Source organism: Epinephelus lanceolatus, chromosome 15 (genome assembly GCF_041903045.1).
Source record: "Epinephelus lanceolatus isolate andai-2023 chromosome 15, ASM4190304v1, whole genome shotgun sequence".
Classification (NCBI taxonomy): domain Eukaryota; kingdom Metazoa; phylum Chordata; class Actinopteri; order Perciformes; family Serranidae; genus Epinephelus; species Epinephelus lanceolatus.
The window spans coordinates 34,502,680-34,521,344 of record NC_135748.1 but is presented as its reverse complement, the minus strand read 5'-3'; the positions used below and the strand labels follow the sequence as shown (position 1 = coordinate 34,521,344).

General features: G+C 41.2%; 1 protein-coding gene across 2 annotated transcripts in view; it reads right to left on the bottom strand.

The window, feature by feature from the left end:
• The window catches only part of trim9 (tripartite motif containing 9), a 58,372-nt gene that overhangs the window by 18,642 nt on the left and 21,065 nt on the right, over positions 1-18,665 (bottom strand). For both annotated transcript variants that reach the window (XM_033642919.2, XM_033642920.2), the window contains exons 2-4: positions 17,993-18,088; positions 15,666-15,788; positions 1,933-2,043 (exon numbers count right to left, since the gene is read on the bottom strand). In XM_033642919.2, coding sequence (XP_033498810.1) covers positions 1,933-2,043; positions 15,666-15,788; positions 17,993-18,088 — 330 coding nt within the window. The remainder of the gene's footprint in view (positions 1-1,932; positions 2,044-15,665; positions 15,789-17,992; positions 18,089-18,665) is intronic.

Genomic DNA, 18,665 nt, shown 5'->3' with positions numbered 1-18,665 from the left:
GTAAAAACTTCTCCAGGCAAAAAACAAACTGTAACTTTACTGCATCTATTATTTTTACTTTGAACTAAAGTCAGCTTTATCTAAAAATATATTTGGTCTGAGTCATATTTGCAGCTCGTTATTTACAGATTTTGAATTGCTCTTTTTAAAGCATGTTTTCTACCAATGTCACTAAACTCACCACTTCAAGAAACAAAACGTTTGAAAATTGCAGCTTTAAAAACACAAAATTCAAAACAGATCACCACCACTTTACATTAACTCTACATCAAGTTTTCTGGAAGTTTGCCGCATCTCTGTGTTGGCCCCGGAGCATCTAAGAGGTCTGGATGGTTTGTAATGGAACAGCAGATCAGAAATGTGTTTTGGCTCTAAAATTTTCAGTACTTTTAAAGCCAGTAGAACAAATGACAAAGATAATAAACAAAAGAATGTTAAAGGCTCTCCCAGTTTAAGTGAGGACTCTGAATCAGCCATCTGTCAACTTTTTAGACAAAGTCAGTGGTCAAGCCTGTTAAAGATAAATGCATGGAGAGGTTTTACTAAATATAGGTCGGTGACTCCATCAAGACCTCTGATTTGTGGTCTTTAATGTTACTGACTGAAGCTGAGCACTTTTGAGACTTTTGTTATTTTGGTCCAAAATAATAAATAATAATCCAAATCAGTAATTTCAATTTTACATTTTTTGTTTAACTAGAGAATATGGATGCACCCATTCTGGGCCAACACTGAGATTTAAAATAGCAATTTGTCTGATAGCTGAAACGCATGGGGTTTTTTTTGCTGCTGTTTTTTGTTGTTTTTCATTCCCCTTTTGGTGCAGGGGAAACAAAGAAATCTTCATTATGAAAAAAAAAACCTGAACTGTTTTAAAGTCATTCAGCACATGAAAAACATCTTTTTTTTACTGCTTCAAAAGTCGTTTTAATTACATATAATTTATTATTATTCACTCGATAACATCTATTTTATAATCCTGTGAAAACATCAACAAATTTCTCCTTCAAATGACTATATTTATTCAAGTTTCTCACCAAAAACTACATTTTGCAAGATTACATTTGAACATATCAAGACAATGTTGTAATTTACATTCACTCAATACTTATTTTTACTGACTAGAGCTTGAATGTATCATCATGTAACCCAATGCAACCTCCATGAGCTGTTAATTTCAGCTGCTAACAGCTAACAGCTAATGTTAACTAGCTCTCCTACTGCCAATTTCAACATGGATTTGTTGTAGCGTTATCAGGGAAACAATAGGAGGCGTCCCCTGACATGTCAGTAGTGGGTTTACTGTGTCTTTTTGTCCTGAATGTCTCCTGAAGAAGATCTCTTTTCTTCACAAACATGTTTCTTGTTGCAATATTAATGTGACACAACAGAAAAACGGTCACTGCCATCGATGCATGTCATCTTAAGTTGATGACAGTCAACAAGGAGAATATTGGCTGATAGCGATGTTCTGCCAAAAATGCTGCCAAAGAACACTTTGGCACATCCAATCATTAATTTGTTGAATGCACTTACTTACAGTGTTTGTATGAGACCACAGCCACCTGGTGATGCTGTTATATAAATCTGTGTGTCGTCTGCATAGTTATAGCACAATAGTTTGTTTTCTATAATCGGAGCTCGTATTGATGTTGAACAAAAGAGGACTGAGAACGGAGCCGTGGGGTACTACAACATTATCTAAAATTTCCTGACTTTTCCCAAATCTTTCCCTTTTTTGTGAATTAAAGAATAATTTCACTTCTTCAGAGAAAAAACATGATTGCAAGAGAAAACATTCTTTTCTGAACTGATCATGAATCGCAGATGTATACAAACAGTGACGAGGGATCATAGGCAAACACAAGTAAACAAGCATGAAAAAGTTAGGGCTGTAGTGGAGAAAGAGACTTGTATTGTTGTGCATCTTACCTGCAGGAAACCACTGGGGTCGTTCTCTTTGATGACCTCCAGACAGTACTCCATCAGCCCTGTGGTCTGACGCAGCTTCACCGTACAGTGGGAGATCTGATCCCGAACCACCTGGGAACAAAGGTGTAATAAAAAAAAAGAGGGGGATGAGAAAATAAGAAACAGCCACGAGGGAAAAGTTCTGCAACAACAACAACAACAACAAGCATAAGGAAGATAATCATATGTTAATCATCACCCTTTTCATGTTATCACTCTGGAGTGCAACATGAATAAAATGCAAAGAGAGGGTTTAGTAAAGTGTGTGAGAGCTGTGGAGTGTAAATAGGGCAGGAAAGACGGGGAAAGACTGGAGATCTAGAGAAATTAAAGGGGAGTAAATATGCAGATGGTGGCAGAAATGTTGATGAATGAAGGAAGAGGAGAGACAAAGAAGAGTAGAGGGGAAGAAAGATGGATGCACAGAGAGCTTGAGACAAGAAAATATGGCGACAATCAAAGGAGGAAGGACAGAGAGAGAAAAGAGGTGAATGGAGGGAGGAGGCTAATTAAACAAGGCTGTTAATGGACCAAGAGAATCTGAATGAGACGACCAGGAGGAATACCAATAATGAGATTAGCGGCAGGATAGTCAAAGTGATTGATTGAGTAATTTTTTTCCTCTTGAGAGTCGCACACAGATCGCTGAAGGAAGAGGAGGCTGAAGGGACACCGGCGACTTGATCCTGTTATTGACGTTAACAGAAGAACAGTGACATTTGGTCTTCGTACGTGTGAACGGTCATCAGTATCAACGGTTACATCAGAGATGAGACTGCTCTGAAAGATATTTGTCTTTCTGAGTCGCTATAGAATCACAACATGTTCAAATTTTTAATTCCCTGTACGCAATCATAGATTTTTGCCTCAGAAAACAGAAAAATCTATCCCTTTACTAAGTTTTTATTCCTTCCCTTTCCATATTCATAATTTATCTTCCCCTAACTTGACCTGAATTCAAGGGAGCACTTTGAGATCAATAAAAGAAACCCTCCTTATCACACACACAACAAGATATCTGATTGATTTGATCGGATATTTGATAGACCCGGGAGATTCCCCCTGCACAGCCAACACTACTGATGTCCACAGAGCCTCCTCGCAACAGTGTGAAATAAATGGAGGTGCTGGACCGAGGGTTGCTAGGTAACAGAAACTTCACTGTTGCTATCTGAGGGGCTCCAAGGCTGAATGGAGAGGAAAATCCTCACTGCAGACCGACAGTACACATGAAGATGATTTACTGATGACTGCAGTCGCAGCCCATCAGTATGCAAGTACTGCACCTCTGACAAATCACAGGAAAGTAAACACTTTAATACACTCAGAGATAATTCAGTTAACAGTATGTAGCATTAATGTACGACCCATAGAGTGTGCTTTAAAGGGACAGTTCACCCCAAAATCAAAAATACATATTTTTCCTCTTAGCTGTAGTGCTTTTAATTAATTTAGATTATTTTGGTGTGAGTTGCTGCGTGTTGGAGATATCAGCTGTAGAGATGTCTGTCTTCTGTCAAATATAATGAACTGGATGGTACCCAGCTTGTGGTGCTCAAAACTCAACAGCAATGTCTGTTTCCGGAAATCATGACCTGGTTACTCAAGATAATCCACAGACCTTGTTGTGAGCAGTTTCATGTAGGAACTATTTTCTTTCTACCAAACTACACCCACCAACTGTATCACGACGCAGAAGGACTGCTGCTAGCTCACCTAGCACCATTGAGCTAGCTAAGATGACAGCTCAGCCAGGAGGACGCCATTTATGTTTACATCTTGTGCTGTGACAAGCATGAGCCTCTTGTCCATGAGTAGATGCACTCTTCCTTCTGCGCTGTGATACGGTTGGTGGATGTAGCTCAATAGAAAGAAAATAGTTCCTACATGAAACTGCTCACAATAAGGTCTGTGGATTATCTTGAGTAACCAGGTCATGATTTCTGTAAAGAGACATTGCTGTTGAGTTTTTCAAATGTAGTTTTTTGGTGCTTTGAGAGAAGGCAGACATTTTGACAGCTGATATCTCTAACACACCAAAACAATCTAGATATCCCTTTAATATAGCCCTCTTTTCAATGCTGCAATCAGAGCGTGAAAAGTATGGGTGTACAGCATGGATCAGACATTGTGTCACATTTATATTACAAAACTATAATGCAGTGGTTCCCAACTGGTAGGTTGCAGTCCAAAAGTGGGTTGCAGGTCCATTCTGAATGGACCACAAGTGACTCGTGAACATGTCAAGTTTGAAAAAACACACTTTATTTTAAAGTACAGTGAATATCCTGCACAGAGCTTTTATTTTGAAGTGCCGTTTCCTGCTGTAGAGAGTAAATAACCTACAGCTACTTAACAGAGACAGCAAACTAGCTTGACGACATGGCCAAACACAAGTATGATGCTGAATATATTAAACTGTGTGGACCTTAAACTAATGACTAAGGAGAAATGTGGACCCTGATGCTGGACCAGTTGGATCCATTACTGTAATACATTCATTTTTTCTGGAATATAAATTGGGAAAGAGTTTATAGGTGAAATAAAAACCTGACAGACCACAGTATTCATATCTCTATAAAGCAATCCTGCATACTGAATGGCCTCATCATCCACAGATATCCAGCTAAGTTTCTACTGGTCGACAAATCTCTGTTAAATTTTCATATCACCCTTCCCTTTCACTATGTGTGCAACTTTTTAAATATATTGACTGAGATCAAAATGGCAGAATCATCTTCAGGCTCCTAGTGTCACAAGCACAGTAAATGATCAATGTTTTAACCACTTGACATCCAGGTTCCTTTCATTTCATTTGATCTGGTTAGGCTGCACATGAGCAGAACAGAGGGATCAAAGAGGATGATTGTTTTATAATCACTTTGTTTTTACAGTTTATTTAGACAGTCCTCATGTTACCGGCACCACACCATGTTTGCTGTGCTTTATTCAAACCTCAGGGAACTTAAAACTTATGCTCCCAGTTCGGTTTGTTTGGGCAGCTGAAAACAATTTCAACTGACCGCAGGCGCCTTCAAACAAACTGCAGAAAGAAACTCCTGAAAATGTGGATTTTAGTTGTGAATCACTAAAGAACATCTTGTCTCCTCTTTTTCAGCTGTTGCCTCATGCACTCTTATCTGCTGCAAACACCAGGGAAGGTAAACTTAAGCAAAATCTGCACACAAGTCAAAACATTTTTGCAAAAGTTACAGAGTGTGGAATCATGTTTGTTTTGACCTCCACCACTCTGCCAAAATATCTGCGGTAAAAGGCTGCAGAAATGACTTGCAAAGCGCCGGTCCATTCGCCCGAAGACAGAATTTAAATGAACCGAATATAAAAATGCAACTTCTGCTCCGATGTTCCGACCAAATGAAACAAATTGCAGGTCTGACTGCGCTCTAAGAGGATTAAATATTAAAGAATATTTTCAAGTAAGTAAATATTTAGAGATGCAGTTAATCATATTCTAATTATTCTCTTGGACCGTGTTTAACCTCTCTTGCTTTACAGTGGGAGGAAATCTCATTCCAGCTCTGATGATTCGGTCTATATTTCTCTGGCTGGGGGACAAACCCTCCCTGCTGTGTCAAGCCTGGAACATCCACACCCCTGCAGTGGCCTGGCAGAGCTCCAGGAGGAGTTTCTCACTGCTGTCACTGCCTGCTTAACAATCAGAGTTGCTGTCACTCCTCCGTACGCAGCTGGAATCACAATCTCTTAATTCACAGAGGACAATACATGTGGGGGAATTTTGCAGACAAGTTTTATCGTATCTTATCCCTTTCCCTGCTCCTTCCTTTCACTTTTTCTCTCAGATTCGACGCTCATTGACTGCTGAACAGCTTCTCTCAGCATTCCAGTCATCTTTCCTGAAATCTGCTATAAATCAGCCTCGGAGTAAGATATAAAATCTGCCACCAACAATAACGCTCTGCTGGCTGATCAGCGGATAATCAGTGCGGGGAAGATTCATTCATCTGAATTTAACACAAACTGAAGGGACAGCAGCAGCTTGAGGTGGGAGGAAATTAAGCATCTTGAGTAGGGATGTGGGAGTAATGAATTAGGAGAGGGAGAGCAGGGTGAGTGCAGGACAGCGGTAGAGGGCAGAGCGGGCTGTGAAAGTGGGCCACAGTTTCTGCAGCAGCAGAGATGAACTGAGCTCACGGGGGGAAACAAACTCCGTCCTCTGTCCTCTCAGACATATGTGGCTGTCATGGTGATTAAACACGTCGTCACGCAGAGTCGCAGCAGCTCGACAGCGCTGCTAAAACAATCCCAAACAACGAGAGGGCAATATGAATACAAACTGATGCTCAGAGCATTGAAATACACTTTCCACTTACTATTCATGTTGGGAACATTACATTTCTTCATCCAAGGACTCGAGTGAGAGAATTGCTCTGTTGCCATGAGACTCATTAAAACATGTTACTACTCTTGTTATTAAAGGAGCTGCTTACATAACCTGACAACAGATACTAAAATGGGAATTTTTATATTTATATTTCAAAACTGGGGTAAGCAGGAATCTGGAGAAGGCAACAAAAAAACAACAGAATCTAAAAGTACACCCTCCTCCTGCAGCTCTACGCTCTCTCCCTTTCCCACACACTGATTTATTTGATCTTATTTCATTGTAGAGCTCTTTCTCTGAACACAAATGAGACAAGCTAGCTAGATAGCCAACCCATGGTCCCTTTGCCTCGCTCCCCGCCACTGTGGACTCCTTTAATGGGAGGAGAGCAGGCGGCGGCTCAAGAGACAGACCTTTGGTATCGGACCTTAGACCTTTGTCTGTAGTGGCTTGTTTTCAGCTAACACAACTGACCCCGCACAGGGTCTCGGCGCGGGCTGGTGGCCAGCAGCAGTACCAGGTCTAGCCTGTGTATGGGCAGCAACAGAAAGTTTGCTTATTTGGTAGGGAGCTGGGGTTTAAGCTGGCTTTATTCAGGTTGCTGCTTCCAGTGCGGTTGCCTGCAGCAGCGGGGAGTAAGGTGGAGGACACACTGCGATTCGAGGCTCTCTCTAGATACATAAACATGAACTTGAAGCCACAGCTGTGAGCCTTTGACTCTCGTTAGAAGATGGCTACGCTACTTGCAACATTTTCTCTCCATCTCTGAAATACTTTGCTGATATTAACCTGTGTTTTGTTTCATTTATTGTCAGACTCTGTTTTAGACTTAGCCTGATGAGTCCATCTTCCTTTTTGGGGTGCTCTGCAGCTTAGGCAATTGTTGCCAATGCTGAAATAGCAACTTCTCTGCAGGGATCTCTGCCTTTGCACCAACACCGACTACAACCAAACAGGATATTTAAAAAAATGGGCCAGTATATTCCAGTATCACATCAGCTGCACATATTGTACTGTGAGCACATCTGCAGGACCTGCAGCCTCTTCGAGAAATAAATTATCTCCTTCAATCTGTTTCTGTTGTAATTATTAGGCCACTGCAGCACTTTTGGCCTTGTGAGATACGATGGCAGCAGTCTCCTAACCTAACCTGTCCCCTTAGCACAGGCTGGTGTACAGTCAGTCAGGACCCTGACATAAAATCTATGACAGTTTGTCCTTATGGAAGTGCATGAAGATGATTTAATGATACTGACGTGAGGTGAAAGAGGGAAAGGAAAGTGAAGGGAGAGATGAGAGGGGAAATGGACGGAGGCAGAAGGGCAGAGGAGAAGAGGAAAGAGAAGATAGGAAAAGGGGAAAAGTGAGAGAGGAAAGGAGAAAGTAAAAAGAGAGACAAGAGGGATTGTGAACATCAAATTAAACTGTTACAGGATGAAAGGATGAAGAGTAAAGGGATTAAAGTCACATTCTGCTTTGCTTCCTATATGCTACACGCTGCAGTGACGCTCAGAGAAAGTGACAAGTGTCACTTCCACAGACGCTCAGCTGTCAGCAAGGATCGAGGCGCTTCCTGCTCGACATTAATGTGTCTCTTACTCAGACAGATGCAGGGAAACGCAACGAAGAGATGAGATTTACTAACTTGATGCAAACATAAAAAGACACTCAATGGTATAAAGTAATAGGGGTCAGAATGACAGATACTGGACTATTATCATTGACTCATCTGTCAATCATTTTTTCATTTAAATGTTTAATCATTTAGTCCATAAAATGTCAGAAGACACCTACTTAGTTCAACCAACAGTCCAAAATCCAAAATAATTCTATTAACAATAATATGAAATGAAGAAAAGAAGCAAATTATCACATTTTAGAAGCTGGAACTAAAATGTCATTTTTCAAGTAAAAATCCCACAAAAAGACATTCAATGGTAAAAAGGAACAGGGGCCAAAATGACATATTGGACAATTTTCATTGACTCGTTTGCCTGCATCTTTTATTTAAAAAATATTTTTAATTAACTGTTTAATCAATTAGTCCATTAAATGTCAGAAAATGCTTATCAAGTTTGAACAACAGTCCAAAATATATTCTAAATATTCTATTAACAATAATATGAAGTGAAGAAAAGCAGCAAATACTCATATTTTAGAAGTGTGAACTTAAGATTGTTTTGCATTTTTTAGCTCCATAATAAATGACTGAAACTGATTAGTCAATCAATTAATTAGTCAATAGTCTAAAAACAAAATTAGCAACTATTTTCAGTCATTTTTCAAGAAAAATCCCTGTATTTTTTCTGCTTTTATCTGATTTATTTTGTTGTAAATTGAATATTTTGGGGTTTTGAAATGCTGGTCCAACAAAACAAGACATTTAAAGACATCATCTTACCTCTTGGAAACTGGGATGGACACTATTTTTATTTCCTGACATTTTCCTGACTAAATAATTAAATATTAATCAATGATAAAAAAGTTATCGCTAGCTGCAGTCATAAAAATTGTTGCCAAGTTTTCTGAGGAGCAACAGAGAGTTGACTCTACAAGCAAGTACTTTACAAAAAAGCCCACTGATGAAAAATCCCTCAACGTTGAATTCAGCAGCAGTTTTAATATTTCATGCTCATCTCCCTGCTGCAGATCCCACCGCAGCGATAAAAAACTGTTGTTCACAGTAAGAGAATTAATCATTCGATATTTGCCTCCAGTGCTTCTGTTTCCCGAGATCATGTCTGTACAGTCTAAACTCTTCCCCATGTTTAAGTGCTTGAAAGACAGGGACCTTGGAGAGAGCAGGGATCCCTGGGAGCAACACATTTTAGTCAGATGACAAGGAGTCAACAGGGAGGTCAGTAAATCACTAGAGTGGAAATAAAAATAGCCTGAGTGCAGCTGTACTCATTAAACAACCGCGACTGGGTGTCCAGAGGACGAAGCATCCGGTGGCAGATTCTGCAGAAAAGTTTCTGATTCCATTTGTGTTGCTCTAATCAGCCCTCGGAAGAATCGCTCATCAGTTCACTGATGACTCTGTGAGCCCGGATCTCCCAGATGAAATACAGTGAAAAGGACTGACAGCAGAGGCCTCGGTTTGATCATGTTTCATAAATTCTCCACATTAAAGCTCCGTGCTGGTGCTTAGCTTAGCGTAAAGACTGGAAACAGCTTTGTCCAAAGGAAACAAATTCTGCCTACCAGCACTAATTAACAAGTTATAGCTTGTTTGTGTAATCCATACAAAACCCTTGATAGCCAACCAACGGAGTCACTCAGCCTGGCCAAGGAATAATACTCCATTTTTTCCCCTTTAAAACCACAACTTGGTTTCACATTTCAGTTTTTGATTTGATCTGATTTGACTTTATTTTCAGAAAACTGTTCAACTGACCAGAGGTCTGATCCAGTGACACTTGTGTGGGTGTGCCAAACTTTTACTTTGCAAAGAAACTAGAACTGTCAAACTGTCAGCTAGACCACATCCAGAAGTTCCAGAGTAGTTTTTATTTATTTGGAGTCAGGTTTGTGTCCACCTGATGAATGTAACTCTAATATTCACTGTCTTGAAGCTCCGTTTTTGGTCTTTACTAACCCCTGAGGGAAAATTGCTCCACTACACTAAGATTGAAGCTAACTCTGTCTGCTGTTGGTCCCAGAATAGGTGCACACCTCGTCAAAGGACTCAATTATCATAATCATACATCAACATACAGTACAGGCCAAAAGTTTGGACACACCTTCTCATTCAATGCGTTTTCTTTATTTTCATGACTATTTACATTGTAGATTCTCACTGAAGGCATCAAAACTATGAATGAACACATGTGGAGTTATGTACTTAACAAAAAAAGGTGAAATAACTGAAAACATGTTTTATATTCTAGTTTCTTCAAAATAGCCACCCTTTGCTCTGATTACTGCTTTGCACACTCTTGGCATTCTCTCCATGAGCTTCAAGAGGTAGTCACCTGAAATGGTTTCCACTTCACAGGTGTGCCTTATCAGGGTTAATTAGTGGAATTTCTTGCTTTATCAATGGGGTTGGGACCATCAGTTGTGTTGTGCAGAAGTCAGGTTAATACACAGCCGACAGCCCTATTGGACAACTGTTAAAATTCATATTATGGCAAGAACCAATCAGCTAACTAAAGAAAAACGAGTGGCCATCATTACTTTAAGAAATGAAGGTCAGTCAGTCCGGAAAATTGCAAAAACTTTAAATGTGTCCCCAAGTGGAGTCGCAAAAACCATCAAGCGCTACAACCAAACTGGCACACATGAGGACCGACTCAGGAAAGGAAGACCAAGAGTCACCTCTGCTTCTGAGGATAAGTTCATCCGAGTCACCAGCCTCAGAAATGGCAAGTTAACAGCAGCTCAGATCAGAGACCAGATGAATGCCACACAGAGTTCTAGCAGCAGACCCATCTCTAGAACAACTGTTAAGAGGAGACTGCGCGAATCAGGCCTTCATGGTCAAATAGCTGCTAGGAAACCACTGCTAAGGAGAGGCAACAAGCAGAAGAGATTTGTTTGGGCCAAGAAACACAAGGAATGGACATTAGACCAGTGGAAATCTGTGCTTTGGTCTGATGAGTCCAAATTTGAGATCTTTGGTTCCAACCGCCGTGTCTTTGTGAGACGCAGAAAAGGTGAACGGATAGATTCCACATGCCTGGTTCCCACTGTGAAGCATGGAGGAGGAGGTGTGATGGTGTGGGGGTGTTTTGCTGGTGACACTGTTGGGGATTTATTCAAAATTGAAGGCACACTGAACCAGCATGGCTACCACAGCATCCTGCAGCGACATGCCATCCCATCCGGTTTGCGTTTAGTTGGACGATCATTTATTTTTCAACAGGACAATGACCCCAAACACACCTCCAGGCTGTGTAAGGGCTATTTGACCAAGAAGGAGAGTGATGGAGTGCTGCGGCAGATGACCTGGCCTCCACAGTCACCGGACCTGAACCCAATCCAGATGGTTTGGGGTGAGCTGGACCGCAGAGTGAAGGCAAAGGGGCCAACAAGTGCTAAACACCTCTGGGAACTCCTTCAAGACTGTTGGAAAACCATTTCAGGTGACTACCTCTTGAAGCTCATGGAGAGAATGCCAAGAGTGTACAAAGCAGTAATCAGAGCAAAGGGTGGCTATTTTGAAGAAACTAGAATATAAAACATGTTTTCAGTTATTTCACCTTTTTTTGTTAAGTACATAACTCCACATGTGTTCATTCATAGTTTTGATGCCTTCAGTGAGAATCTACAATGTAAATAGTCATGAAAATAAAGAAAACGCATTGAATGAGAAGGTGTGTCCAAACTTTTGGCCTGTACTGTATGTCAGCTAAGCACAGTGAGTGTCAACTGTTACACAACTGTTAAGGCTGATTCTGATGTTTTTAAGGCTAAAAACATTTCATTTTGATTGTTTTTCCACCCAAAATAAGTTAAGTTAAGTTAGAATATAAAGAGAGATTTAGTATCAGGGTCCCCAGAAAAGGTTTTTGGTGGTTTGCATTGGCTATAAATCAAAAACAGAACTGTATGGACGTTTGAGACTGAGTGAAGGAGCTTTTGTAACTGCACAGTGTGACAAACCACCATAAAACCACCTTCCGCCTCTGCCGTCTCCCTGAACAAACACATGGGTCAGTCCTCCTGATGTGCAGGGGAAAAAGAAAAGAGTCTGACTCATGTTATTAAGAGCTACTTCTCTTGCTTCTACAGCCTCAAACAACAAGCTCAACGCAACCCGGTCACCATGGCGACTAGGCTTTGGCATCAACGTGCAGGACCAGAGGGCAGCAGCAGGAAGCTCTGTCAGAGATGCCAAGTCAGCTGCGGCAGTTTCAATCGGTTTTAATTGATTTAATGTTTTTATGGTTTCTCCTCATAAACAGATCTGCGTGTGACTGAATCAGCAGGATTAATCAGGGCGCTTCATTAGCGTCTTAATTGGACACGTATAAAATGCATAGCTGGCATTTTGTTTTATGCAGCAATCTGCTTTTCATATAAATAAATCCGATCTGAGATGAAAATAAACAAAGGGCTACAGTAACACCAGGAGAGCACCAGGGACAGAAATGTGTCTCATTTAATTACGGCTGCAGGATGACTTCTGCCACTGAGCCACATGCTAATGAAGCAGAAAGCATCCCATTGACTGGCCATGTCAGAGGTTCTCCAATTACTGGAAGTAGACTCCAGAAAACAAGTGATGCCTCCAGTGATCCTCCCCACTTTACTGCGGCTGGTATCTACCTCAAATGATCCACGCTGCCCTCCAGGAGCAGATGAGAAACACAGATCATGTGAAAGTGAGATATTCTTGCATCACCGACTCTGTGGGAAACTCCTGTGATGGCAGCAGTGTCCTCGAGTGAGTGAGCAGCGCAGATTCACATGAGACATCTACACTGAATAAAGAATATCACATCTGTCACGGAGAAATGTGTCTTTCTGGCATTAAGATTCAGCGAACGCCACATGGAGGCACCGATCTGTCGGCTGACAGGAGGGATCAGATCCACGCTCAGATACATTAAAATTCCTCCGTCTCAGAGGTGTGAACGTGTCCGACGGCACACATTAAACATCCATCTATCACTTAACAGCCAATCAATCATTAACAGAACAGATTTTACATTTTATACTCTGCAGTGCTGCTGTTTTAGGACCTGCAGCTGCAGTTCAACCTGCGTCGCCTGTGGGCTAAAAAAGCAGCAACAGTGGCAGTTTAGAGCTGCAGCTGTACAGTAAACATGTCGCAGTGTGTTCCAACTACAGGCAAAAAAACTGTAATGGCTGCTATAATTTTGACATTTGCAACACTGCAGGCAATCAGTGTAACAATTTCTAACCTGCAAGATGTACAAGTCTTGCTGACTGAAGTATATTTGCAGTTAAATCCTGGAAAGACTCGACACTGCTCAGTGTGTCACTGTGGGTCCTCCATGACTGTCCTAGTGACAGACCAAGGGGTGGTCCCTGATTCAATTAGTGGGCCCCCACTGGCATCCATGGATGCTTACAAATGGATGCCAATGCATAGTTTGTCAGGAAGGGGACTGAATAATGCTCCAAAGTCAGGCTAAATTTTGGCGAGGAAACAACTGGCATGACCATTTTCAAAGGGGTCCCTTGAACTTTCACCTAAAGATACCTAAATTAAGAAATGTGTTCTATGGATACCCACGAGTCTCCCCTAAACTTCCGAAGTTTCCTCCCAGTAAATGTTTTGTTCCTTACAATGTATGTGCTCCTTTAAATTAAAGCTGTATATTTGTCTCTTTAAGGGAAAGACATAAATTGAAGAATCAATCGCCTAATGCATGTATATTTAATTCAATTCAATTCAATTCAATTCAATAGAACTTTATTTGTTTAAGAAAATTCTTGTGCCAGAGAATGTTTCAAATTACAGTAACACTCAGTACAGTAACCATTATTCTAATGATTCACAACCAGTACCAGCCAGATAACCAGTGGGTTCCCTGGGTCAGGATCATTCAGTGGGCCCAGTTTTCTAAACAACAGAGTGTAAAATATCTGGCAAAATATACAGGAAGTGTTTTCAGGGAGCAGAAGCAAAAAGCAGTGCCGATACGATAAGTACAAGAGTTACTAAAAATGAACTAAAATGGTGAAAAACTTTTAACTGTACTAGTATAAGTCTATGCACATCTGTTAATTAGTAGTATTAACTGTAAAATAAGACATCAAAGTATATCAGTGTGCGATTCCTCACTCACATGCACATATAGATTGCAGGTGGTGCTCAAGCACCTGCCCTTCTGGCCTCTGACTAGTAGTCGTGCCCTTTTTCAAGACATTTTATATTATTTATTGTTCATACTTTTCTATTTTAAAATTTGGCGCATGGCATCAATTCTCAATTAAAAGCTCGCTGTAATGGCCGACGGCTGTATTTAAGACTGCACGAGCCCGTGCCCCTCCCCCTTTGGCTTCCCTTGCCATAGCCACTACAGTTTAACGTAAATTGAGCACCCTGTGGAACAGCATCCACGTCTCTGACCCTGCCTTCATTGATGACAGCCAGTCAGATAACGATAGTGTTGCCCTAAGCCTCGGTATTGATCGATTCAACACTGACGTGAATTTAGACCACTGAGTGTATGGGTATTTAAACAAATTAATATGTAGGTATGTAAATGATGTGCTAAATTCCTGAGCGACCCAAAGATTTTCATTGGCCCCATCTAGCTACCCCTATGCAAAATTTCGGGGAGCCCCACTTCCAGTTTGCAAACTCCAAAACTCCTCAAAAGACAAATATAAACCTCAAAAACAGAGAAAAAAGCAGCTATAACAGACGTCAGTTGAGACACTCATTGCTTCTAAGTGTTCCAGATTAGCAGCAGCTGTTACTTTCCTTTCCTATATGTGCTGCAGGTTGACAAGTGTACTGAAAATGACCCATCAGGACCTCCTCAAAGACATTCTTCACTCTGCTGAATGTAAATGAGCGAGCTTTCAAGTGATTTATAACCTCCTCCCACGAAATGCTAATCTTTGTACATGCCTTATATTTCATATATTAAGAAAGGAGAGAAAAAAAATATGTGTCAGTGTATGAGCGCGCTCACATGTTGCCATGCACAGGCTGTGTTTCTCAAACCACCTACACGTGTGAAACCTTGATTCTACAGAGTGTCCAAGCGTGAAATTGGATGCTGTACAGCACAAATGTATCTCTCCCTCGCCCTCCTCCTCCCCCTCCTCCTCCTCCTCCTCCTCCTCCTCCTGTTGACTCCATCTCTCAGTTATGTCCCCTGTTCAACGTGTTGCAGACAGTGTAAAGACAAATGTGGCTCTTTGTGTCTCTGAAATCTCTAGAATTGAGTTTAACTGCTTACGTTAAATCTAAAAAATGTGCATTTGTAGGTTGTTTCATATATTTGACATCACAGCCATACCAATAATATTCAGATTCATTTCTCCTCATTCCAGGCAGCAATTGCTCCCAGTATACAAGTGAGTCTCCTACTGATCAAAATGCCACCAGTTTCCACTACAACGTCAACTTCCAGACATTAAAAACAACGCCTGAAATACCAAAATTCATCACGAATATTGTTGCATTTATTTTTGTCGAGCCTGTTGTTGTTGCAGCTTGTTTTTACATTTCTCAAACAGGTGATGTTTAATGCAAAAAGAGCCGCATTCACATTACACTCCTGCTTATTTCTGACCTTCTTGGTTAGATTTTGAGACAAAATGCTGTTTCTTGCACTTGAACTCTTGCACCCACCACTTCATATATTTCTGAAAAGCTTTTTATCTCGTCATGCTTACTCACCTTCAGTTTGTGTTCGTGCTCTTTGTTGACTCGAGCCAGCAGTTGGGCCTTGCGTCGGTTCAGGGCGTCGATGAGGGCGTCGCACTGCGCCACCAAACAGGCCTCAAACTCCACTCCGTTCTCCTGCAGCACAACAGACGAAGGATGAAAAGAATAAAGCGTCCAAAAGACTGAAAATATAAAGGAACTTCTAATTTAAAACATGGAGTATATAAAAGTAAAAGCAATGTTGAAAATGACCGATACGATACATTTTAAAATACTCGCAAAGTTTCCTTCGAGAAAACTTATTTAAAAAATGCATCCTCATTCGCACATCTCCCGTAACTCACCATCATATGAGGTGGGTGGATAAAATCACCATGAAGCGTCAGCATCACGCAATCACTGAGTAATGTACCAACAAATATGCCTGGTAGAGTTTGTTTTCACACACTCCAAAGTTCTACTCCTCCTCCCCCTCCTTCACCTCCTTCCTCTCCCATCCTGCATCTGCCACCTTGACGGGTCTCCCCAGAGCTTCATCTGACTGTGACGATAATCGATGAGGGCATGTAATCACACCTTCCTCCTCTCGTCAGCCTCTGAAGATGACCACAGCTTTGTCTCCACACACAGCATCTAAATCTATTCCTGGTCAATAAACTGTACTTACGCTAAGTACTGTGTGTGTGATGCCACTGGATGTAAAAGGAGGGACATTTCCATTCAAATCAATATTCTCAACTGAAAACTGTAGAAGAGAAATGCTCTGCTGTTGCTATGGTGATTCATCACTCTCACTGAATGTCGCTGCCTTTATATATTTTAGTGTTCTTTACATCCTGACAGCCTGTGTCCACATATAGAGCGTGGCATCATAAATATATTTTAAGAGTGCATCATGCTAAATGCAAAAACATCCATTACTTAACTGGCTCTAACTGAACGTTTGATATGTTGAAAATAATGGCACGCACATAAAATAGAGGACGAAAGATTGAAAAGTAAGAGTAAACCATAGATTGTACAACAATACCTATTTTGGTGTTAGGCAGACCTAGAGCTGTCTTGCTTTGGTCTGAATCAGGGACTAATTTAATTACACAGCTGTATAATTGTCTAGAGTTGAGTCGTGTTCTCACGGCAGCATTTACAAGCAGACCAGATCGAATGTCTTGCGTGAGAAAGCTGCTCTTGATTGGTCAGAATTTCCATGTGGGAAAAATCCAGGAAGTAAAGCAAACGTTGAAGAAGAGTACACTTGCAAGATAAATGTGACACTTTCTAATGTCACAATGGAGGGACAACTACGCAGGTTGATTTTAGCGCTGCTCATCGTGGACTATATTGCTGTCATTGTTCATTTTAGTCAAACCATACAGTTTGAAAACGAGGCGCGGCTCCAACTAGAAAACAATGTTTTGATGCATTGGATGTGCTGAATGTGCATATTAAGGCAGTACAGGAGGAGGTGCACATTAATAATCCTCCAGGACTGTAACATGCTCATGTTTAACCCAAACAATGTGTCATGTGACTGCAGTTGGTTCACATCCAGGTCGGAACACGTTCTCACCACAAACGAACCACACCAGAGTTTATTTGTAACCGGACTGGGACCACCTCTCCAAGACAGTCCCGGTCCGGTTGTTTCGGTGCGCACCTGAGTGTGATTGCTGTGTTCACACCTGCCCAAATGAACCGCACTGAAGGGGCAAACGAACTTGAGTCCGATTGAGCCGAACCAAACAGGGCAGGTGTGAAAGCACCCACACTGATCAAGGCAGTGGTAGACCAGCCCCTCTAAACTCCCTCTGTACAGTCGTCATGAACGGGTAAATAAACTACAGAGACCAAAACTGTTTTTTTGTACCAGGCTATAAACATGTTCTACTGTGAATGTGGGCATATTAAAATGAGGGTCTACAGTGATTAACTCACTTCAAGTGGCCATCAGAGGAACTGCAGTTTTTGGTGCTTCTGCATTGACTTGCTCTTTCAGCATCTAAGGTTTCCACTAAAGTGATTCGTGAAATCAGGTTTGAACTTGGAGTGTTGCTGTGTGTGAGCTTTGATGTCTTACTCTGAAATAGTGTCATTTTGCACCTGTCACATGCAACATCGTGCCTGGACAACGACCGTACTCCAAGCCAGGGATTACAAAATTTCGACAGTGAAATAATTCGATAAGCCTTTTTGTTTCTGTGGTGGACAGTCTGGGATCACAGCGGGGGATGAGAGATGGGTAACAAATTGCCAAGACAAGTCAGTGCATTGCTTCCAGGATGGAGGATGCAGTGGGTGAAGCAGCAGTTGTCTGCATGTGCTTGTCTGCATTAAATTACCTGGATGTGCTGCACCATGTTTCTCAGCTGGACCAGGAACTCTTTGGCCTCGGTGGCTCGGTCTGACAGGCCGTTGAGAGCCTGAGACAGCTGACCCTGTGGAGAGCGCAGAGAGAGGACATTAGAGATGCAGCAGCAGTACTGCAGATATATGGGTCTCTGCTGCATTCAATTAGCAGTAAATCAACACTCCATTTTTTAATAAATATATACTGTATATAGATAGGTGCTGAATCTTCAGGACCAGAACACAAAAAAATTATCAGTAGGGCATAACTCCAATTTAAGGATTCACTCATGCAGGGATGTTTTGTGCGGACGCCTTCTGCAGGATGCAAACTGGCAAGAATGTTACAGTCAGCTATGTGACGTACAGATATGCAAAAATACAGCCAAGAGGAAGTGTCATATTCCTAACAACACTAAAAGAATTAGAATAATGGCTTTTCCCCGTAATAAGCACATATCTATGAGTTAACTGTTCTGCTGTCTCCTAAAGATGCATCCAAAAAATCCCCCTTTTTCATCCTTTTCTTTTTGTAAAAGTATGTTACATCTTAAATAATATTTTCATGTTCTTTATTTTATCAAGGGGCATATACAAATGCTTTGCCTACAATAAAATCTAATCCTATTTTTGAGACAATTCAGTCAACCTCTTTAATCATATGAA